General features: G+C 39.8%; 1 protein-coding gene across 1 annotated transcript in view; it reads left to right on the forward strand.

Annotated features, from left to right (window-relative positions):
* ddhd1b (DDHD domain containing 1b) overlaps positions 1–22726 on the forward strand; it is a 78206-nt gene that overhangs the window by 50447 nt on the left and 5033 nt on the right. The window contains exon 12 of the mRNA XM_028604885.1: positions 8884–9138. Within this exon, the coding sequence (XP_028460686.1) occupies positions 8884–9138 (255 nt within the window). The remainder of the gene's footprint in view (positions 1–8883; positions 9139–22726) is intronic.

Genomic DNA, 22726 nt, shown 5'->3' on the forward strand with positions numbered 1-22726 from the left:
ACAAACTATTTAGGCTACATTTCTTACATACAGTGTATCAATCTTGGATGTAACTGTATGGATTAATTGCACAAAGACCCCGAAAATACTGGACTTCTATGCTGGATACAAAACCTTCTGTAAGGGCTAGGAAGACAACAAAAGACATCGGCAGAACAGTGTGACTGTTAGCTTTTAGCTCCAAAAGACCGTATGTTTCTGCTAGTTATAATTATAAAGTTAATAAGTTATGAATCAGAAGTGCCATTTGGCGTTGTATACGGTAACAGTATGCTCAACCTTGGAAGGATTAAAAGGGCCAAAACTGGTCCACGTTGACTATAATGGCCAATATTTGCCAAATTTGGTACAAAGCCTCAGAGCGGCAAGCAAGCATCACAAATTTCATGTTGATAGCATTTACTGTGGCAGAGATATTGCAATTGCAAATTTCCCATTTAAATGCATTGAGTAATTGGCCAAAAAACATAAACGTTGATTATAGCGAAATAGCCAAATTTGGTACAGAGCATTGTAGTGGGAGGTTGAGCAATGCTCTCAAGTATTTTGCTGATATCATTTAATTTGGCCGAGATATGATAACGTTTGTGTTTGGTAGCTAGCTAGGAAGATTTGTTTGGTCGTCAAATGCGCATACTTTAACGTAGCAAAATTGTTTCCATAACTTTTGGTCAGGTCCATCTGGAGGTGCTACCTACCAGGTTTCGTGCAGATTGGTCGCATGGCCTAGGACGAGTTTGAAATACTTGGCTTTGAACATTGCCAAATGTGGGTCCCATAGGCCATGCCCACTTTGACCAATCAGTACCCCACTGTATGAGTGGCCTCAGGAGTGGCCCTAGATGGTACCCTCCAAATTTCGTAAAAATCAGATGAGCTGTTCATGAGATATAAACTTTTTGTACTTGTGTACTTGCCCCCTAGTGGCCAATTTTCGTAAATGTATGGGGGACTTCCAGAGGGTCATGGCAAACAAGAATCTAAAGTTTCACATTAATAGCATACATTTTGGTCCAGATATGGCAAAGTTGGTGTTTTCATAGTTAGCTACACAAATTTGTTTGTGTGTAATTTGCGCAATTTTTATGCTATAAAAATTATTTTCATAACTTTTTGTCAGGTCGGTGTGGAGATGCTACATACGAAGTTTAGTGCAGATCGGTCCCATGGTCTAGGAGGACTTCGGCAAAGTAGATTTTTGATAAATCGCGATTTTTCAAGCATACAAGTATGGCCGTGGCCTATATCAGGAGATTCAGCTGAATTCAGCGAACGCGCCGATATGTGTATTTTTAATGTGCGATGTGTGGTTTGGAAGTTTTTTCTGCTATAGCGCCAACTGCAGGTGGATATGTATAATTTTTAGTAGTGTGCCCCAGTCTGTACCACCCCTTAAAGTTTCACTTATGTAACTTGTACGGTGTAGGCTGCAAGTATGACTTTTAACTGGGCGGTATAATAATAAAAATCTTAGCAAAAACAATAGGGGTCCACAGCTCCGCTGGAGTTGCCATGCCCCCTCGGGCTTGGACCCCTAATAAAATAAATAATAATAATAAAGTAATCAATCCTCAAGCCGGTCTAGGCTGCAACTCCTCACTCCCTAACTATTAGCTTTATCGAAGAGGAGAGTTTGAAGTTTACTCTTAAATGTGGTGATGGTGTCTGTTTCCTGAACCCAGACTGGAAGGTGGTTCCACAGGAGAAGAGCCTAATAGGTAAAGGCTCTGGCTCCCATTCTCCTTTTAGAGACTCTAGGAACCACAAGTAACTCTGCATTCTGGGAGCGCAATGCTCTAGTGGGGCAATAAGGTACTATGAACTCTTTAAGACATGATGGTGCCTGACCATTCAGAACCTTGTTGGTCAGGAGAAGGATTTTAAATTAAATTCTGGATTTTACAGGAAGCCAATGCAGAGAAGCTAATACAGGATAAATATGACATCTTTGATTAGTTCTTGTCAGTACACGCACTGCAGCATCCTGGATCAGCTGGAGAGTATTAAGGGACTTGTTTGAGCAACCTGATAATAAGGAATTACAATAGTCCAGTCTTGAAATAACAAATACATGGACTAGTTTTTCTGCATCATTTTCAGACAGGATGTGCCCAATTTTGGCAATGTTACACACCTGAAAAAGGCGGTTCTTGAGATTTGTTTTATGTGGGCGTTAAGGGATATATCCTGATCAAAAATAACTCCAAGACAGTAGTGCTGGAGGCCAGTGCAATGTCATCCAGAGTAGCTATATTTTTAGATAATGAGCTTTGGAGGTGTTTAGGGCCTAACACAACAACCTCAGTTTTGTCTTAAGTTTAACATCAGAAAATTGTAGGTCAACCAGGATTGTAAGTCCTTAATGCATGCTTAAAGTTTAACTAACTGACTGGTTTCATCTGGCTTGATTAATAGGTATAATTGGGTATCATCCGCATAACAGTGAACATTGATAGAGTGTTTCCTAATAATATTGCCAAGAGGAAGCATAGAATGAATAGAATTGGTCCAAGCACTGAGACTTGTGGAACACCATGACTAACTTTAGCGTGCCTGGAGGATTCATCGTTAACATGAACAAACTCAGATTGATCTGATAAATAGGACTCAAACCAGTTTAGTGCGGTTCCTTTAATGCCAATTAAATGTTCCAGTCTCTGTAGCAGGATGCTATGGTCAATAGTGTTGAATGCAGCACTAAGATCTAATAAGACAAGAACAGAGACAAGTCCTTTGTCTAATGCAGTTAGAAGGTAATTTGTCATTTTCTCTCTCTATGCTATGATGCACTCAATCCTGATTGATAATCCTCAAATAAACTGTTGTTATGTAGAAAGTCAAATAACTGATTAGCAACTACCTTCTCAAGGATCTTGGAGAGAAAGGGAAGATTAGGTCTAAGACCTTTGGATCAAGAGTTTTTTTTTAAGAAGAGGTTTTATCACAGCTACTTAAGTTAATAAAGACATATTGATCATATCTAGTAACAAAGCTTCTTTAAGTAGCCTAGTTCGGATGGGGTCTAAGAGACAGGTAGATGGCTTAGCTGAAAAAATCATCATTAGCGTTAATTAATGAAGATCAATAGGAGAAAAGCAGTCTTAAGTATACTGTATGTCAGGTCTTAAAGCTTTTCTAGCAGTCCTTAAAGATAAACCTTTAGAAATTGAGGGCAAGAGTTGATGAATTTTATGTCTAATTGTTATAATTTTATCATTAAAGAAGCTCATGAAGTCGTCACTACTCAGAGCTATAGGAAAACATGGCTTAATAGAGCTGCATTTCTGAAGGCCTTCTATAAGGCAGTGTTACCAGTCTAAACAAGATTCTTCCAGATTGGTGGCACGCCATTTACTTTCAAGTTTTTGCAAGGTTTGTTTTAGTTTGCGGGTTCGGGAGTTATACCAAGGTGCTAATTTCATCGTCTTCAGGAGCAACAGAAGCTAATGTCATCTGTAGCAAGGCCGCAGCACCATCTACAAAATGATCAATTAGGGAGGGACTAAAGTTAACATAGGAGTCCTCTGTTATAAGGCATGGCATTGAATTAAATGCTGTTGGAAACTTCCTTAAATTTAGCTGTAGTACTATCAGATAGAAATCTAGTGTAGAAACTTTTATCTAATGTCGTGTAGTCAGGCCATAAGAATTCAGTTTCGATGCCATATGCCAGCACAAGGACGAGGGTGTGGTTAAAACAGTGTTCTAGTAGCCTAGATCAACAAAAAACAATTGAGTGATCACTAAAACAATCAAGATCCAGTCCAGAAGAGACTTAGACTTATTAGTCACCCTAGTCGCATCAGTAATGAGTTGAGTAGTCCTTTGGCATAATGAGTTCAGAAGATAAATGAGAAGAGATATAGGTGGCTACTCCCCCACCACGAGTACACCTGTCTGCTCTATACAGAGTATAACCATCAAGTTTAACATCTGCATCAGATATATCATTCAGCCATGTTTCAGAGAGTGTGATAATGCTAGGCTTATTGTAAGAAAGCCAGGCTCTTAGCAAGTCGATTTTATGTGTCAAACTCCTAATATTCAAACAAATAAACCTTTACCTATACTGATTCAGACAAAACAGAAATAAATAGATAGGAGGGTTGGGGAGAAAAGGGTGAAGGGGAGGGGAGAGCATATCACACAAATATTTACAAACATTTACACACAGACACAAACACACACACGCACACCACGATACACACACAAGAATACAGAAACTCGTCAAACCTGGGCCTATAGTTGGTGCGGTTCAAGGTTGGATCACGTTCTCACCACAAACAAACCGCTCCAGAGTTCGATTGAACACATACCGAGACCACCTTATCAAGCTGGTCTCGGTATGCTTTGTTTGGTCTGCTTTTGGTGCGCACCAAAGTGTGATTGTCGCATTCTTAACTGCCCAAACTACGCTGGTTGACGTAATGACGCCACCATGGATTATGGGAAGGTGTTTACGTAGGTGGACCGTTCAATGCAGTAGGCTGTGAGAAAGTGAAAATGGAACTTGCGAGCAGAAAAGGCGCCGCCCGGCAGCACACCCAGCCAAAAGAAGGCAACCCTAGCCGAGCCACACGCCCAACCCCCAATGCCGACCTGTCCCGCGGTGGCAAGGATCCCAAACAACACACAACATCGCCGCTGCCAAAACACCTGCGCATGTAACATCCGAAAGAATATGAACCACGCATGAAGGAATCCACAGACAGGAGCCAAAACGCAGCAACCCCAGATACGGCAAAGGAAGGACAGTCACAGCTAAAACCTTGTGTTAACCAGACAGTGCCTCTCCCAGTCAGCTGTTCTCTTGGCAAATGAGTCTCACAACAGTGGGAGCAGAGCAACCGAACGGCCGGCTGCTGCTCGTTAGTTAACGTTAGCTTTCTAATTTCACCCACCCAACATGCCTTCATTGTTAGTGAAAATTTGCCAAACAAAATTGTCACTCATCTGGCGATAGCGATGTGCTTTCCTACAAGTTTTACTTTAGAGGCTGTGGACGTTTACTTCATTAATGTGTTTACTGTGTTATATATATATTAATGGACTGAGGATGGGAGTAGGATTTGGTATTCAGTTTCGGATTGGGCAGAATCTTAACCAGTGGATTCAGTATTCGGCTGAACTCCAAAAAGGTGGATTTGGTGCATCCCTATTTATTTTTGATACAATACATTACAGCTCAGATATCCACACTCATTTCTCAAAACTGTTGTTGGAGATTAGGAACGTACAGATGAAATTATTAGCAATTTAAAAAAATATGTTTTTATCAATATTAATAAAGTTATGAATATGTGTGTTAATAAAATGACAAACAATCAAAACAGGCAACATCCTGGAATCAGGGACCAATAACTCAACTGTGAAAACAGTCTCTTAAAATACAGATCTTAATTAATTTGTTTAATGTATCTTATATTTAGAAAGTGAACGGTAGGGGTGAAATTCGAGCACTGACCTGTTCAACCGTTCAACTGTTATTACAACATATACACAAATAATCACAAACAACTGCTCTTTAAAGTATAATAGAATGTATTTTACTTCCAAATTATTAATTTTCAATCAATAGTTCTTCAATAAACATATTTACTTGTTACAACTACAATAAAGGCAAAACAAGCAAACATGTGGTGTGTGTGTGTGTATGTGTGAGAAAGAGGGAGAGAGGGGGAGATGACGAGATCACGTGGGTAGCTAAGCCACGCAAGATCAAGATGGCGGATGAAACACTGTGAGATTTGAGGCTCTTTGTAGTTTTAGCGCAAGGCCCAAAATGGCTATTTAACCTCAAGATGGCTGGTAGTGAAACTTGGTTGCAATACCACGTGACTATTGGGTGGCCGTCAGCTGATCTGTGTGTGTACATGTGTGTTAGGTTAGTATGTAAAGAGGACAGAAAAGCACACTTTAGAGAAAGAAAGACACTTGGAATCTTGATTTTAGAGGAAGTTAGAAGGAATGTTTGTTTGGTCCCATAGATGCTCTAAACAAAACAGACCTGTCTCTCACTCGTCAATGATACGGGAAAGCTGGTTCTCTTCAAAGGCAGTGAAGAACCAGTTCAGTCGACTTGAGAAGAAAAGCGGTGTCCACGTTGTCCAATTTCTTGTAGAGGAAAAATATATTTATTAATTTATATTTATTTAAATATTTTTTTTATACTTGTTAGAGTTATTAGGGGTCCAAGCCCAGGTCTGGAAGAACCCAGCGGTAGCAAAGCTACGCTGTTCGCACCTTTTTCTAAGGATTATTAGGGATCCAAGCCCGAGGGGAGCGGAGCTGTGGAACCCTATTGTTTTTCTAAGGATTATTCTTCTTCTCCATATTATTTTTCTTCTCCGCCTGAAACTGAGACTACAGCCAAACCGTACATGGTGGGGGGGTTGCCATTTTCAGGACTGGTCCAAAACTCCGCAAGGACCTCAGGCGCAACAATTGACCCACTTCCACCACTAGGGTGCCCTATAACTCCCACACCGTACACCGGACATTCAAAAACCATACATTGACGCGTTACCTGGATCCAAATAAATCACGTGATATAGGCCACAGTCATTTCCTCCAAGACTTTTATGCGTGAAAAATCACGATTTATCAAAAACTTACTTTTTCGATCTCGTCCTAGACCATGCGACCGATGGCCACGAAACTTGGCATGTAGCATCTCCAGATTGACCTGACATAAAGTTATTAAAATAATTTTGATAGGATAAAAATTAACAAATTTGTGTAGCTAACTATGAAAACACAAACTTTGTCATTTCTCGGCCAACATTAATGCTTTTAACGCCAAACTTTAGATTCTTGTTTGCCATGACCCTCTGGAGGTTGTTTTACGAAGATTTGGTCACTATGGGGCGCTAAAAGTACAAAAAGTTTATATCTCATGAATGGCTCATCAGATTTATACAAAATTTGATGGGTACCATCTAGGGCCACTCCTGAGGCCAACCCTAGAGTGGGGTACTGAGGGGTCAAAGTGGGCGTGGCCTATGGGACCCAAGTCTAGATTCACCACTTACACTAATGTGAACAACATTAAATTTACAGGGTAGATGGACAATGGGTCATGGACCACAGCTACCAAAAATTACACATGTGGACCACTATAATTTTTTTTGCATTTAACTCCCACATTACACATCGTGTTCCTTGAATCCTTGAATCAAGCTGAGTCACATTATATCTTTTTCGCAATATCGCGCAATGCACAAAAACAACTTTTTTGAACTCGTCCTAGGTCGTGCAATGGATCAGCACGAAACCTGGTATATAGCATCTCCAGATGGACCCAACCAAAAGTTCTTCAAAGAATTTTGCTACGTTAAAGTATGCGCATTTGACGACCAAATAAATGTTCCTAGCTAGCTACCACACACACATATGATATCATATCTCGGCCAAATTAAATGTTATCAGCAAAGAACTTGAGATCCTTGTTCACCATCCCACTACGATGCTCTGTACCAAATTTGGCAAAGATCAGCCATTATCTCAGCTTTAATCAATGTTTATTTAGTCAATAACTCAATGCATTTAAATGGGAAATTTGCAATTGCAATATCTTCACCACAGTAAATGCAATCAACACAAAACTTGGCAAAGATCAGCCATTAGGGGGTGCTATAATCAAAGTAGACAAGTTTTGGCCCTTTTACTCAATCAATGTTAATGGCATATTTGCAATGGGAATGTACTTTAGACCTTGCAGCTCACACTTCTCAATATTTACTGATGTTTACCTCCTATCGTTACGTTTTGGTTTTTGATTTTGCGTGCTCCCCTGGTTTTCTACAATAAACAAACTTCTTAACCTATCTGACAAAGTTTCTACAACCTTCACAGTGGACAAATTTTCTCTCACCTTTTCAATCCAAAATTAACACCATTCATAGGCGCTGATACCGTGCAATTAAACATTGCAGTTGGTGCTAAGTGTAGCGTCTGTCATAGTGTGATTGGTTATGTCGGTGGCATTGATTCTTAATTTCCCAAGAAGCTGATCGTGGTTAAGCTTTTTATCTCCAATCCTATCTTTATATGTGAGAAGTGGCGCTGTCCTGAGTTGAAAGCCTACTTTAGGGCTTAATTATCAAGTTAATAGACCTGTGTGTTTGCGTCAGCCGCTGTCCATTTCCTAAGGTTCTGAAATGCAAACTATTTTTGACTGCTGTTTTTTTTAAAGGGCGTGCGCCTATGAGGAGCCATGGAGGAGAACATAAATTGGTGCCTGTGACACCATTTACCTAACCACCTCCCCTGCTCCTTCAACCACCACATCTGCCTCCCCCCCCTCCACCCTCTCAGTCACTCTTTCATTTCTGTCTGTTGTCCTCTGTGGTCAGGGGGATTAAGAAGTTTGTTTTTAATGTACAGAATTGCTAAAGGTAGTCTGTATATGCATGGAGATGAACTGTTAACCACTACATTTGCAACGGCAATGTACCGCAGACGTTGCGGCTCACACCGTACCGCAGACCTTGCGGATCAAATCTCTTGATATTCACCAACGTTTGCCCCCCACGTAATGCTTTAGGTCCTGCATTGGCGCAGCTCCCCGGGGTCATCAGAGGCGACTGGCGCAGCTCCCCGGGGTGTCAGGGGCGACATAACTGCTTGCAGTTCTACTTTATCTTATCTTTTTCTGTATATGTCATGAAATGTTTTAGTATTGTCCGTTTTAATATTGTCTGTCTGTAGTGTGTGGATGCCAGGAAGACTAGCTGGTCGTTTAGGCATCAGCTAATGGGGATCCTTGTAATAAACTTAAACGTATAACTTATACCAACTGCAGGGACTAGTGATAGGTCAAAACATCTTGACATGATAACTAATGAATGAATTGTATGAAGCATGAAACTTACTGTCCCTCAGGTGCTGCCAGTCTTGGAAAGGGAATCGGAGGAATCCTGTTTTCCCGCTTTTCCCGTTCTAGTGGCCAGGTGGGCGGAGTGGAGGAGGAGCCATCAGATTCTGAGGGTGGAGCCTCTGAGGTGGAGAATGTGGCATCAGATGAAGGGGCAATGGTGTCAGAGAACGAAGAGAAAGATGAAGAAATAGAGAAAGAGAGGACAGTCGTGGAGCCTGCAATGTCCCAGTCCGCCTCAGCTGTCATGGACAGCACCTCATGTAAGTAATGTGCTTTTGGTCAGAAACTACCTGCAGCTGGATATCAGGGAGTCAAAATCAATCTACCCATAACATCTTCCTGTAGTCAGTTTTAATTATGTCCTCACATTCCATTTTTCTTAAAATCTCTCTTGTCCAGTTCCAATGTCCCCCCCTAAGCCCTCAGTTCCTGACCCTGACAGACTTTAATCTACATGACCTGTGACATCAAACTCTTGTGAGGACTCCAAACTCGGTCTGAGGAGTGGGGCAGCACTTAAGGCCCTAACACACCAAGGCGACTGTCGGCCTTTGTTAGCCTTTTTTTGGCCAGCGCCGGCAGCTCTCGGACGTTGACCGATTCATTTGATTGGCTGTTCAGCTTGCAAACGAAAGTGAGGAAAGAAAACAAACGACACAAGGCTCACAAGGCTCCTTTCATTTTTCATCTCATCTGACGTTTGAATGTTCCTTCGAAAAAACACACAAGTTCGAAAGATTGGAATATCTACCTTTGCACAAGCTAATGTTAGCTAACAAGCCAGAAGCCGGCTGCTCCGCTCCCACTGTAGGGAGACTTCTTTGCCGAGAGAATGGCTGACCGCCTGGGGGAGGGACAGTCTGGTTAGCTATCTCCCGGTGTCTGCTGTTTTCCCGGTGGGGAGTGAAATAGAGGGACCTTAGGCTCTGTTTGGTCCTGCCGCTGATCGTGCAAACGCTGTTTGTTGTGGGTATCTAGCAACGTTATCCAGTTTCCACTTGTTTTTGGCTCAGTTTTATCAAGGGGCAAAGTGTTTTAAGGGGAGTTCTGCTTACCGCAGGTTCTACCCTAACTCCCTCATCTCTGTCCCTCTCCTCCTGAGTCTCCTCCTCACTATGCATGCCACTGCCGCCAACACCGACACCACACCACCACTATCATCAGCCACGGGAGCTGATGAAGGTCCTGCTGCTGCCGGAAACATGTCTGTCAATTTGACACATTTGGCAGCATCTGCTTCAACGGCCTGTTTCTTTTTCTCACGCAGCTTCTCTACACCTTGTTTGCGTTTCTTCTCCATGATCTCTATCACTATTCTAGCCTGGCAGATGCACACTGTAACTGCATGCAGGCAGAAATCCCAAAGAGTTTAAAGATATGATGTCCTCTTCATTATCTTGGTTAACATTATCCTCACCTAGCGCCACTTCACAGCTAGCTGCTGCTATAGCGGCATGTTCAACGCTTTGGACGTTGTTGTTCCTGTCTGTATCCCCAACAGTAGCCGTAAAAAGGTTATCATCTTTGGCTTTTTTCTTTTATTTCAGCTGCTTGGGTAAGTTCGTTTTATTTTCGCGTTTAGACTCGTCTTGCTTCGTCTCTGTTTGTGTACTTCCCAGTTCTCCAGTCACTGTGTGTTTATCTTTTGCACCGCGCACCATTACGGACTAGTTCATTTCATTGTGAAAGTGGAGGATGTATGTGTAGGGACAGAAAACCTAGCCTTTGCGATATTTAAGATGTAAAAAAGTTTGTCATCTTTGGCAGCGTTGCCAAATACTTATCGGCGTCTTTCGCTTTTTTCTTTTATTGAGCCGCTTGGGTAACTTCGTGTTATTTTCACGTTTAGACTCGTCTTGCTTCGTCTCCATTTGTGTACTTCCCAGTTCCCCTGTCACTGTGTGTTTATCTTTCGCGCTGCGCACCGTTACGGACTAGTCCATTTCATTGTGAAAGTAGGGGATGTATGTGTAGGGACAGAAAACCTAGCCTATGTGATGTTTTTGACTAAAGTGTTTTGGGCCAGCCCATTGTCAATTAAAAAAACAATGGGCTGCAAATCTTGGCCTACCACTTTTATGGGCCGGTTCATGGGCTGGACAACAATGCCGTACTTCAATCTGCTTGTAAGGTACTTTTAATTGAGTATTTTGATTTTGTCCTACGTGCCTATTGTACGTTTTACTTATCTGTTTTTATAGCTTTAGTTACTTTGCATATTCATATTAATTATACAAAATATTATGAATAAGCTATCATATACAGTGGGGGAAATAAGTATTTGACCCCTTGCTGATTTTGCAGGTTTGCCCACTTACAAAGAATGCAAAAATCTACAATTGTAATCATATGTACATTCTAACAGTGAAAGACAGAATCCCAAAGAAAATTCCAGAAAATCACATCATATGAATTTATTAAAATTGATAACCATCTGATGAGGAAAAACAAGTATTTGACCCCCTGGACAAACAGCAAGTATTCTGGCTCCTACAAGCCAGTTAGTCTTTCTTTAAGACACAGCCCCAATCCCAACCAATTATCTACATCAAATACACCTGCCTCACCTCGTTACCTGTATAAAAGACACCTGTCAACACCCAAACAACCAGCATCCAACATCACCACCATGGGCAAGACCAAAGAGCTTTCTACGGACATCAGGGACAAGATTGTTGATCTGCACAAGGCTGGGATGGGCTACAAGAGAATCGGAAAGCAACTTGGAGAGAAAAGATCAACTGTCGGTGCAGTTATCAGGAAATGGAAGAAGCACCACACCACCGCCAACCTCCCTCGGTCTTGGCCTCCACACAAGATCTTGCATCGTGGGGTGTCCCTGATCATGCGAACGGTGAGGAATCATCCCAAAACCACAAGGGGGGAACTGATGAATCAACTGAAGGCAGCTGGGACCACAGTTACAAAAGAAACGGTTGGTAACACACTACGCCGTCATGGATTGAAATCCTGCAGTGCACGCAAGGTCCCCCTGCTCAAGAAGAAACATGTACAGGCCCGCATGAAGTTCGCCATTCACCACCTGGACGACTCAGAAGAGGCCTGGAAGAAGGTGATGTGGTCAGATGAGACCAAAATAGAACTTTTTGGCCTCAACTCAACTCGTCGTGTTTGGAGGGCAAAGAACACCAAGTACAACCCAAAGAACACCATCCCCACCGTCAAGCATGGTGGTGGCAACATCATGCTTTGGGGTGCTTTTCAGCCAAGGGGACGGGACAACTCCATCGTATTGAGGGGAGGATGGACGGGGCCATGTATCGTGGAATTCTGGACCGACATCTCCTTCCCTCAGTGAGAGAGCTGAAGATGGGTCGAGGATGGGTGTTTCAGCACGACAACGACCCTAAGCACACCGCCAAAGCAACAAAAGAGTGGCTGAAGAAGAAGCACATCAAGGTTCTTGAGTGGCCTAGCCAGTCTCCAGACCTGAATCCGATTGAAAATCTTTGGAGGGAGCTTAAAATTTGAGTTGCCAGGCGACAACCTCGGAACCTGAATGATTTGGAGGCTGTCTGCAGGGAGGAGTGGGCCAACATCCCTGCCGAAATGTGCACAAACCTTGTCACCAACTATAAAAACCATTTGACATCTGTGCTGGCCAATAATGGCTTTTCTACAAAATATTAACATGCTGTTTGTCCAGGGGGTCAAATACTTGTTTGTCCTCATCAGATGGTTATCAATTTTAATAAATTCATATGATGTGATTTTCTGGAATTTTCTTTGGGATTCTGTCTTTCACTGTTAGAATGTACATATGATTAAAATTGTAGATTTTTGCATTCTTTGTAAGTGGGCAAACCTGCAAAATCAGCAAGGGGTCAAATACTTATTTCCCCTACTGTATGTATGTGTAAAGTGGATAAAGAGGAGACTTTATTGATCCAGTGGTGAAATTCACAAGGTAGCTGCCAAGTCAAACTTCCGCTGTTATTTTGGTGAAAGTAACTCAAAAGCAGAACTGTATAGTAACAAAGTAGAACTATTTCACTATTGTACTTAAGTACTAAAAGGCTGTATCTGTACTCTAATGGAGTATTGTTTTTTTCTCCTACTTCCACTTTTACTTGAGTACATATTTTCGATGAGTTTAATACTTTTACTCCGATAAATGTTTTATGTGCTGCATTGCTATTCGTTACTGTTGTGAATTCCTTCTACGGAGACTGTGTAGGTTACAGTGTGTGTAGTTACGGCTACGTTAGTTACGTAAGATAATTAGAAATATAAAATAAGAAATCCCCGAAATTGCGTCATGTTTCTTTTCATTACGGTTGCCTGTTCAGAAGTCAGAGATGATGTAAGTTTGTACTCTTTATATTTAGCTGTTGTTGCAGCAGATGAAGCTATTCCTGACTTCAGTCTGCAGTGAGTCCTGAATGTTTTTGAACCGTTTTACCCTGTGATGTGAAGCTGCTAGTTTATCTGTATTTTGCTAGCTTGCTAACTTTCCACTGTACATCACACATTTTATTTCAGTATTTGTTAATAAGTGATTAATAACCCACTGTTAGATAAATACTTTAGTACTTCCACTTAAGTGTTGTGCTTAAAGAGCACTTCTACTTCTACTCAAGTCACTTTTTTGATAGAGCACTTGTACTTTTACAAGTCTGGGTCTTTTATCAAGTGTGGGGGGGTACTTTATTCACCTCTGCTCAAAAGTAATGCAAAAGTAGTGGACACATTACAATTCAGAGACAGTAATATTGTAATATAACTAATTACTCTCAAATGACAGTAACTAGTAATCTATAATGTATTACATTTTGGAAGTAACTTGCCCAACACTGTTGATTAATAAATCAATTTGGACCTTGTAAATTACCCAAGTAGCCTACGGGGGATACAAAATCGGGCGGGAGAATGGTCTGAATTGAAATGCAGGGGAAACGGGAGTGTTGGGCTAGCTGCCTGCTAACAGCTCATAGCTATAGCTTTGTGCAAACTGCTACATTGATGTCAGAAGGCAGACAATTACAAAAACCTGTTCTAAAGCTCAGTCTCTCCATCTCTCTCTCTCTGTATTATTATACTGAAGCCCTGATGCTAGGAACTAGGTGCATTTTTAGCTACTCCTGTCATCAAATCATCAGCTACCAAATGTTTGCTAATGCAATAGCCAAGCCAACATGTATGTTACTAGTTAGATGGTATATATATATATATATATATATATATATATATATATATATATATATATATATATATATATATATATATATATATACACGCTCGAATCACTTCTCTATTCTGAAATTATTAGACTAAAACATTACGAAATCAGCAAAATTAAGAGTTAAAAGAATTAAAAGTAAGACTTACTCTGCTAAGAGCTCGTTTTTGGTGCATGGAATTTCTGCTTGTGCTAGCACTTGGTCCTCCTGTCCTGCCCGTGCCAGATTCAGGTGAAAACTTTGATGGTGGTGGACTTGATTCCATCAAGTGCACCAAGGGAAAAGCATCAGTAATCAGCCTCACACGGTCCTTACTCTCCAGGTCAATAACTCTCCGGAGTGAAATGAGCGCCACAAACGACTGAGTGTGTGGTGACAGACGGTGAAGTCTGCTCTCTCCACCTGCATAAAACGCACCCAAAAAGGAAAAGCCTTGCTTTTCATACAAGGAAAATTATGGACATGATGTCGTGACAGGTTAGAATTTGTGTAACCAGCACAAACACAATAATTGACAATTATGGCTTCTCTAAAACTCAATCTAAAACTTTCTCTATATCTCACTCTGTCTCTCACCATTGCTCTGGTAACACTTTACAATAAAGGTACATTAACTAGCATTAGTTAATGCATTAATAAGCATTAACTAACCGTTATTAACAGTTGAATAAATAGTTTAACATTTATTAACAATGCTCATGTTAACTAAGGTATTATATGATGCATTATTTACCATTAGTTGATGCCTTAACTGTTAATCACAGTTAACTAAGGTGTCTATTATACCATTAGTTAATGCAGTAATAAGCCTTGACTAACTATTAATAACAGTTAATTAAGGTGTCTATTATACCATTAGTAAATGAAATATTAAGCCTTGACTAACTGTTAATAACAGTTAACTAATGTGTCTATAGTACTATTAGTTAATGCAGTAATAAGCCTTGACTAACTGTTAGTAACAGTTAACTAAGGCATCTATTTACCATTTGTTAATGCCTTGACTAACTGTTAAAGGTCCCATACATGGTGCTCTTTGGATGCTTTTATATAGGCCTTAGTGGTCCCCTAATCAGTCCCTCCAGAAAAACGTGATTATGCGATCGCATAATTCAATGCATAATCAGCCTCATTTTTTCAAATACGCCGCACTTTCGCTGCCTAAATTGCCAATTTCTGCGCAAAATATGCGGGGCTTGCATGATTTCATAATCCCCTCATTTTCGTTGCAAAAAAGTCACATACAGTACAGGCCAAAAGTTTGGACACACCTTCTCATTCAATGCATTTTGTTTATTTTCATGACTATTTACATTGTAGATTCTCACTGAAGGCATCAAAACTATGAATGAACACATGGAATTATGTACTTAACAAAAAAGTGTGAAATAACTGAAAACATGTCTTATATTTTAGATTCCTCAAAGTAGCCACCCTTTGCTTTTTTGATAGTGCTGCAAACCCTTGGTGTTCTCTCAATGAGCTTTATGAGGTAGTCACCTGAAGTGGTTTTCACTTTCACAGGTGTGCCTTTGTGGAATGTTTGGTGGAGGGTGTGGTGTGACCTTGACAAACTTTTGCGAGCCACTTTGCTCGTTTGAAAGCCACAATGTCTCTCTTTCATGGGTGGGCCAAATTCTCTGGGCGGACAAAGCAGAGAAAAGGGAGATAACCTTGCTCCTTATGACCTCATAAGGAACAAGATTCCAGATCAGCCCATCTGAGCTTTCATTTTGTCAAAGGCAGAGCAGGATACCCAGGGCTCAGTTTACACCTATCACCATGTCTAGCCACTGGGGGACCATAGGCAGGCTGGGGCCATATTAATGTTAAAAAACCTCATAAAGTGAAATTTTCATGCCATGGGACTGTAGAAATAAAATATATAGGTCCGTGTTTCAAGGCCAGATTTACAGGCACGGACCCTATCGCCAGCTGCACTTTGTCGTCTTCTCTTCAAGTTCTCTTCGAAGTATGAAAATCCACGCAGAGTCAGAGTCAGATGTGAAAAAGAAGTTTTAATGTGCACAAAAGATAACACAGAAAAACCCAGAGCAAGTACCGGTAAGCTTGCTAAAGATTCCTTTGTCTAACTTCACTTTATATCCTCCAAAAAGAGAGATCCTCCCCCTGAAAAATGCTCCAACTCTCAGAACATGCGTGTAAAGCTTCAATTGGCTACTTTTTAGGCCAAAGACCACCTCTTTCTGGGGATTTTCCACTGCATGAAGTCATTTAGCTGATCTTGCATTTTGAATGTTTACGCTTAAGGCGTTTTGTGTGGACTATACAGCTAACGCGGGGCTGCTTCAGTGATATACCAATGTGTCTGTTAGCGATTGTATCGCGGCAGACTATCTGTGGATGTCTGTAGCTACACAGCGGCAACTGAAAACTGCACGAGGGGGGAGAGTCTATGTGTAGGAGTCAGGAAGGCAGCCGCTGGAAGCATTAAGACAGAGAAAGTCTGTGACTCCCACCAGGCAGACACATTGACATCTCCTATCTATAGACATATACAACGTGTATTAATGTGATATATCACATTAATACACGTTGTATATGTCCCCCTAATTCAATTAAAAACCAGATTTATCATATTTTTGCCACAACAGGACCTTTAATAACAGTTAAATAATGTGTCTATTTAACCATTAGTTAATGCAGTAACAAGCCTTGACTAATTGTTTATAACAGTTAACTAAGGTGTATATTTTAACATTAGGTAATGTAATAAAAAGCCTAAACTGGAAATAAAAACTTACTAAAGTGTCTAACTAAACCCTTAGTTGATTTTAATTAAGATATTTCCTAATATTACTAGGTGGTTGATAAAGATGTTTGATAGCATGTATGTCTTAAGGTTCACGTCATTATGAAAAAACTGTTTTTATTGTTTATTTACGGGTTATATTTGTCCACATACCTTTATCCACTATATTTGTCCATCCTCCAACATGACTTACTTTTCGTAGAGGGTGAGATCAGTGAAACGACTCCATAATCTCCATGCAGAGGTTTGCTTCTTCCTTTCATGTAGACATTAACTTAAAGCCCAATCTATATATTGTGCATGCTATATAAGCATTACTTAACCTTAAATGGTCACTTGATTAATATATAATAATGTATAAATAAACCATAATTAATGCTGTTTGGTAGCCTTATTGTAAAGTTAAGAATATATGCACCTTAACTATCACTTAATTAATGTATAACAATACTGAAAAAGCATTAATACACCATAATTAAACAGTTATTAATGCATTTGGTAGCCTTATTGTAAAGTTGAGAACATATGCACCTTAACTAACACTTGATAAATGTATAATAATACTGAATAAGCATTACTAAACCATAATTAAACAGTTATTAATGTAAAGTTGAGAACATATGCACCTTAACTAACACTTGATACATGTATAATAATACTGAATAAGTATTACTAAACCATAACTAAACAGGTGTTAATGACCTTTGTGAGCCTTATTGTAAAGTTGAGAACATGCATCTTAACTAACACTTGATAAATGCATAGGAGTGCTGAATAAGCATTACTAAACAATGATTCATAGTTTATTAATACTTGTTGACTTAAACATTCACACAGCTTTTAAACATTAGTGAAAAGTCAATGTGAAATCTTTCTCATCTTTCTTTCCACTGAAGACTCTTTAACATTGTGAGTCCTGTATGCGATTACACTGGACATTTTCCCGCTCTTGTCATCTTCGCTGTCATGTCTTCTGGATAGTTTTCCTCCCTTGAAACCTAATAAACCAAGTGGGCTATATCAATTTCTTTTAAATGCATGCAAAAGCTACGGATGCAAGGATTGATCGTTCACTAGATCAACGTCAGATTTTTACACATGTTGTGCACTCAAATGACAACAAAACATGATAGGGCACCCTTAATGGTAATGGTATACACTCTACCAAGAGTGGTGAGCTACCTTGACGATCATGATTATCCATTATGTAGATCAGTGGTTCTCCAACTTTTTTCAATAATGTACCCCTTTTGAATTGTTTCTTTAAGCCAGTACCCCCTGAAAAGCGCTAATCATTTCAGTAGAAAAAAAAAGTGTTTATAAACAGGAACAGCACAGCGCTGTCAGAGATAGATTTACTAAATAACAGCCTTGTAACTGAAAAAAACATTTAAATGCTAATGAGAAAAAGAGACAAAAATTGTAAAAAAAAAAAAAAGACAAAAACTTGGAAAAAGATGGTAGAAAGAAGGAAGAAGAAGAAGGCAAGAATAGGTCAAAATAGTATCAAAAACTTCAAAAACGGTTACATAAGAAGAAAAAAGAGAGAAACTTGTAAAAAGTAGAAGATTAGGTCCAAAGAAGGCGACACAAATGTCACATTTTTGGTAGGAAAAAAAGAATTCTACATAAAGAGGAACAATGTTCTGGACAACAGCCTTGTAACTATTAAACATTTTGTTAAATATCTCACGTACTCCAAAGTACCCCAGGGGTAGACGTACCCCCATTTGAGAAACACTGATCTAGATTGTGTCCAGAATTTTAATGCATTGATGCATCTGACAGCCAACAATCACATCATTCAAATGTTTGTTTGTATAGATCACAGTATACTATGGACCATAAATAATCATTATCATAGTGTAGCCTGAAAGATGGTCTTCATGGTTATTCACTCTCTCTATGCAGAAATCAACCTAAATTATATAAATATAATAAATTATGAAATTAAATATAAAATTATTCTCCTTTGAACCTTCTGTCACATCCAATATACCGTAGTAATTGCATTTCTATCTCTCAAGTTACACCATTTCATGTAGCTAAACAGGCTCATTAGCGTGGTAATTAACTGCAGGCTAATATGTTGAGATGCTAGCTTTACTTGCTCATCTCCAAGTCCGTAAAACTCTTAAATAGCATATCATAAAGTGACTGAAACACTGACAAACCTTGTGCCCTTATCAGCCAGATGATAAACAAGATAAGCATACACCATGCTTTCTTTGGCAGAGTATCAGCAGCACATGTTGCCCTCGGCAATAATGTAATAACAATACGTCCAGTTTCGATCTTTTCAAAATAAAAGCGCTAGCTAGCTAGTTAGCTAGCTTTAGGTAACCAAAATGACCCTGTTCTTTGGCAGATTTTTCTGCCATTAACATATGTTAGAGCTAATCCAACAGCCAAGCTAGCTCTAAGTGACCCACATATTATTTCGTTTCACTCATTTATTAATCTATAGCAGTTTCCAGCGTTAGCTTTTTATTTTGAAAAGATCGAAACCGGAAGTATAAAGTTGATCCCACAAGCGGGCAACGTGTGCAGCTCAAGGGGGTAAGCTTCGCTTCAGAACTCGAACCTCCTATGGCGCCATTTTGATGATATAAAGCGATCACCTCCCGTTAGCATTCCATTGACTGCCATTCATTTTGACGTCACTTTGACAATGAATAACTTTACATCTGAAGCGTTTAAAGACTCTATTTGTCCATTGTTTATTTCTAAAGAAACACGACAATGTATAAAGTATAGGCTCCATTACCTTGTACCTCATGTTATGGCTCCGTAGCAGATGTTTTTATAAAAATAGGCTAACGATTGTGTCATAACCAAGCGACTTACTGTCGCATAGCAGAGGAATTACCGTATAGTACAGGAAAAGCTCGCAGGCAGTTCAACGTACGTTAGCTGTTTAGGTTTAATTACTAATGTTAACTAGCATTTTAGTTAGCAATAATTAGCCTGTGCCTATGTTATCTCCTTACATATACCTACACTCTCCATCTCTGCAAGATTCGGAATGATTGAGATTTCTCTTGGCACAGCTACCAGAAGACTTTCAGACAGGTTTCTCACGTCACATTTATGTTGTCTCTCTCAGTTGGAGGCTGCGCAGTAACGCTAAGCGCTCACCGGAAAAGTGCTTCTAATATCCTTCACTGGTCTCCGTCCAGAGCAACGGGCTCTGTTGGTCCATTTTATATATGTCAATGGTGCAGCTCATACAAGCAAAACGTTTTATGTTCATCTTGTTTAGCATCCGGCTGATAAGGGCATAAGGTTGGTCATTATTTCCTCTAATATTGTTTATATTTTCAGTCACTTTATGATATTTAAAGTAAAAGTATTTAGTTTTCTTTGTTTTCTTAGCTCTTTCAGTGGTTAGATGTTCAAGGCATGTTTGAAACTGCAAAGGAAAAATTAAGTCTTTGTGAAAGAGAGCCAGACCATCTAAACTATGATAATGATCATTTATGGTTCATAGTATACTGTTATTTATATAAACAAACATTTGAATGCTGTGATTGCTGGCTGTCAGATGCATCAATGCATTCATATTCTGGACACAATCTAGATAATGGATAATCATGATCGTCAAGGTAGCTCACTACTCACTAGGTCTACCTAGTGAGTGGTGAGCTACCATTAAGGCTGCCCTATCATGTTTTGTTGTCATTTGAGTGTACAACATGTTTAAAGATCTGACGTTGATCTAGTGAATGATCAATCCTTGCATCTGTAGCTTTTGCATGCATTTAAAAGACATTGATATATCCCACTTGGTTTGTTAGGTTTCAAGAGAGGACAACTATCCAGAAGACATGACAGTGAAGATGACAAGAGCGGGAAAATGTCCAGTGTAATCTCAATACAGGACTCACACTGTTATAGCTTTTAGAGTTTTCAGTGGAAAAATGAGAACTGACTGACTTAAACTCAGAATCAAATGAAAACCTTTTTTACAATTTGAATATGTGTGCATAACAGAAGGTTGTCACAAAGATTTTATTTAACATTGACAATGTTTCACTAATGTTTAAAAGCTGTGTGAATGTTTAAGTCAAAGAGTATTTAAACTTTGAATCATTGTTTAGTAATGCTTATTCAGCACTCTTATGCATTTATTAAGTGTTAGTTAAGGTGCATATGTTTTCAACTTTACAATAGGATACCACAGAGCATTAATAACTGTTTAATTATGGTTTATTAATGCTTCTTCAGTATTATTATACATTAATTAAGTGACCAAAGGAAGAAGCAAACCTCTGCATGGAGACTATGAAGTCTTTTCACTGATCTCACCATCTACCAAAAGTAAGTCATATGTTGGAGGATGGACAAATGTAGTGGACAAAGGTATGTGGACAACCGTAACCCGTAAATAAACAATAAAAACAGTTTTTTCATAATGACATGGCTTGGCTGTGAACCCTAAGAGATACATGCTATCAAACATCTTCATCAACCACCTAGTAATATTAGGAAATACCTTAATTAACATCAACTAAGGGTTTACTTAGACACTTTAGTTAGCGTTTATTTCCAGTTTAGGCTTTTTAGTACATTACCTAATGTTAAAATATACACCTTAGTTAACTGTTATTAACAGTTAGTCAAGGCTTGTTACTGCATTAACTAATGGTAAAATAGACATCTTAGTTAACTGTGATTAACAGTTAGTCACGGCTTGTTACTGCATTAACTAATGGTAAAATAGACACATTATTTAACTGTTAATAGTTAGTCAAGGCATTAACAAATTGTAAATAGACGCCTTAGTTACTGTCAAGGACGCCTTAGTTACTGTCAAGGCTTATTACTGCATTAACTAATAGTACTATAGACACTAATGGTATAATAGACACCTTAGTTAACTGTGATTAACAGTTAAGGCATCAACTAATGGTAAACAATGCATAAATTAATACCTTAGATAACATGAGCATTGTTAATAAATGTTAAACAATTTATTTAACTGTTAATAACGGTTAGTTAATGCTCATTAATGCCTTAACTAATGCTAATTAATGTACCCTCATTGTAAAGTGTTAACCACTCTTAACTACATCTACATTCACAATGAGAGAGCAGCTCTTATTTGCCTCTGTCTACGTCATATGACACGTTGCTAGCTGGAAAGGCGTATTTCAGAGCCTAGTTTAAAATGGGGACATTTTCATAAAAAAATCTGTTTTAGGTTTTGTGTAACATAGCAATTTCTACATATGTGTTTTTAAAAGACCTCTTCAGACAACATTAAGTTATAAATTCAACCTGCACATTGCTCTTTAAGGCTCTCCACAAACTCAAACTTTCGTATTTTTCTGACCTCCGTCACATCTACAAATGCTCCCGGACCCTCTGATCCTTCTCCTCCATGCTCTTCACCCAACCCGGTTTCACAGTAGTTCGTGTAAATGTCCACGTTATTTTTTACGTATAAATGTCACATTATTTTCTCGGGGAAAGGATGCCGGGAGGCGGCCGAAAAGGTCGCTCCATAAGCCGGGAGGCGCCCGCGAGGCGGCCCGCTGGGGACCCGCTGGATGAGGCGGCCGAAAAGGACGCTCCATAAGCCGGGAGTCGCCTGCGAGACGGCCCGCGAGACGGCCCGCGAGGCGGCCCGCTGGGGACGCCCCACAATAACGGGATGGCGGAAGTTGGGTTAAAGAAAAAACTTACGGGGAAAGGGCGACTTAAACGCCGGGGAAAAGGCGCCTTAAACACCGGGAGACGCGCCACAGTAACACGCGGGACAAAGCGCCGCACGCGGGACACGATCCCCGCTCGCCCGGGTGAAAGTCCTGTGTTGTTTGACCCATCTACCCTACGCGGATTTTCGGCTTCTTATATTACTCCCTACAATTT

The sequence above is a fragment of the Perca flavescens genome, chromosome 18 (assembly GCF_004354835.1).
Source record: "Perca flavescens isolate YP-PL-M2 chromosome 18, PFLA_1.0, whole genome shotgun sequence".
In the NCBI taxonomy this organism is placed as follows: domain Eukaryota; kingdom Metazoa; phylum Chordata; class Actinopteri; order Perciformes; family Percidae; genus Perca; species Perca flavescens.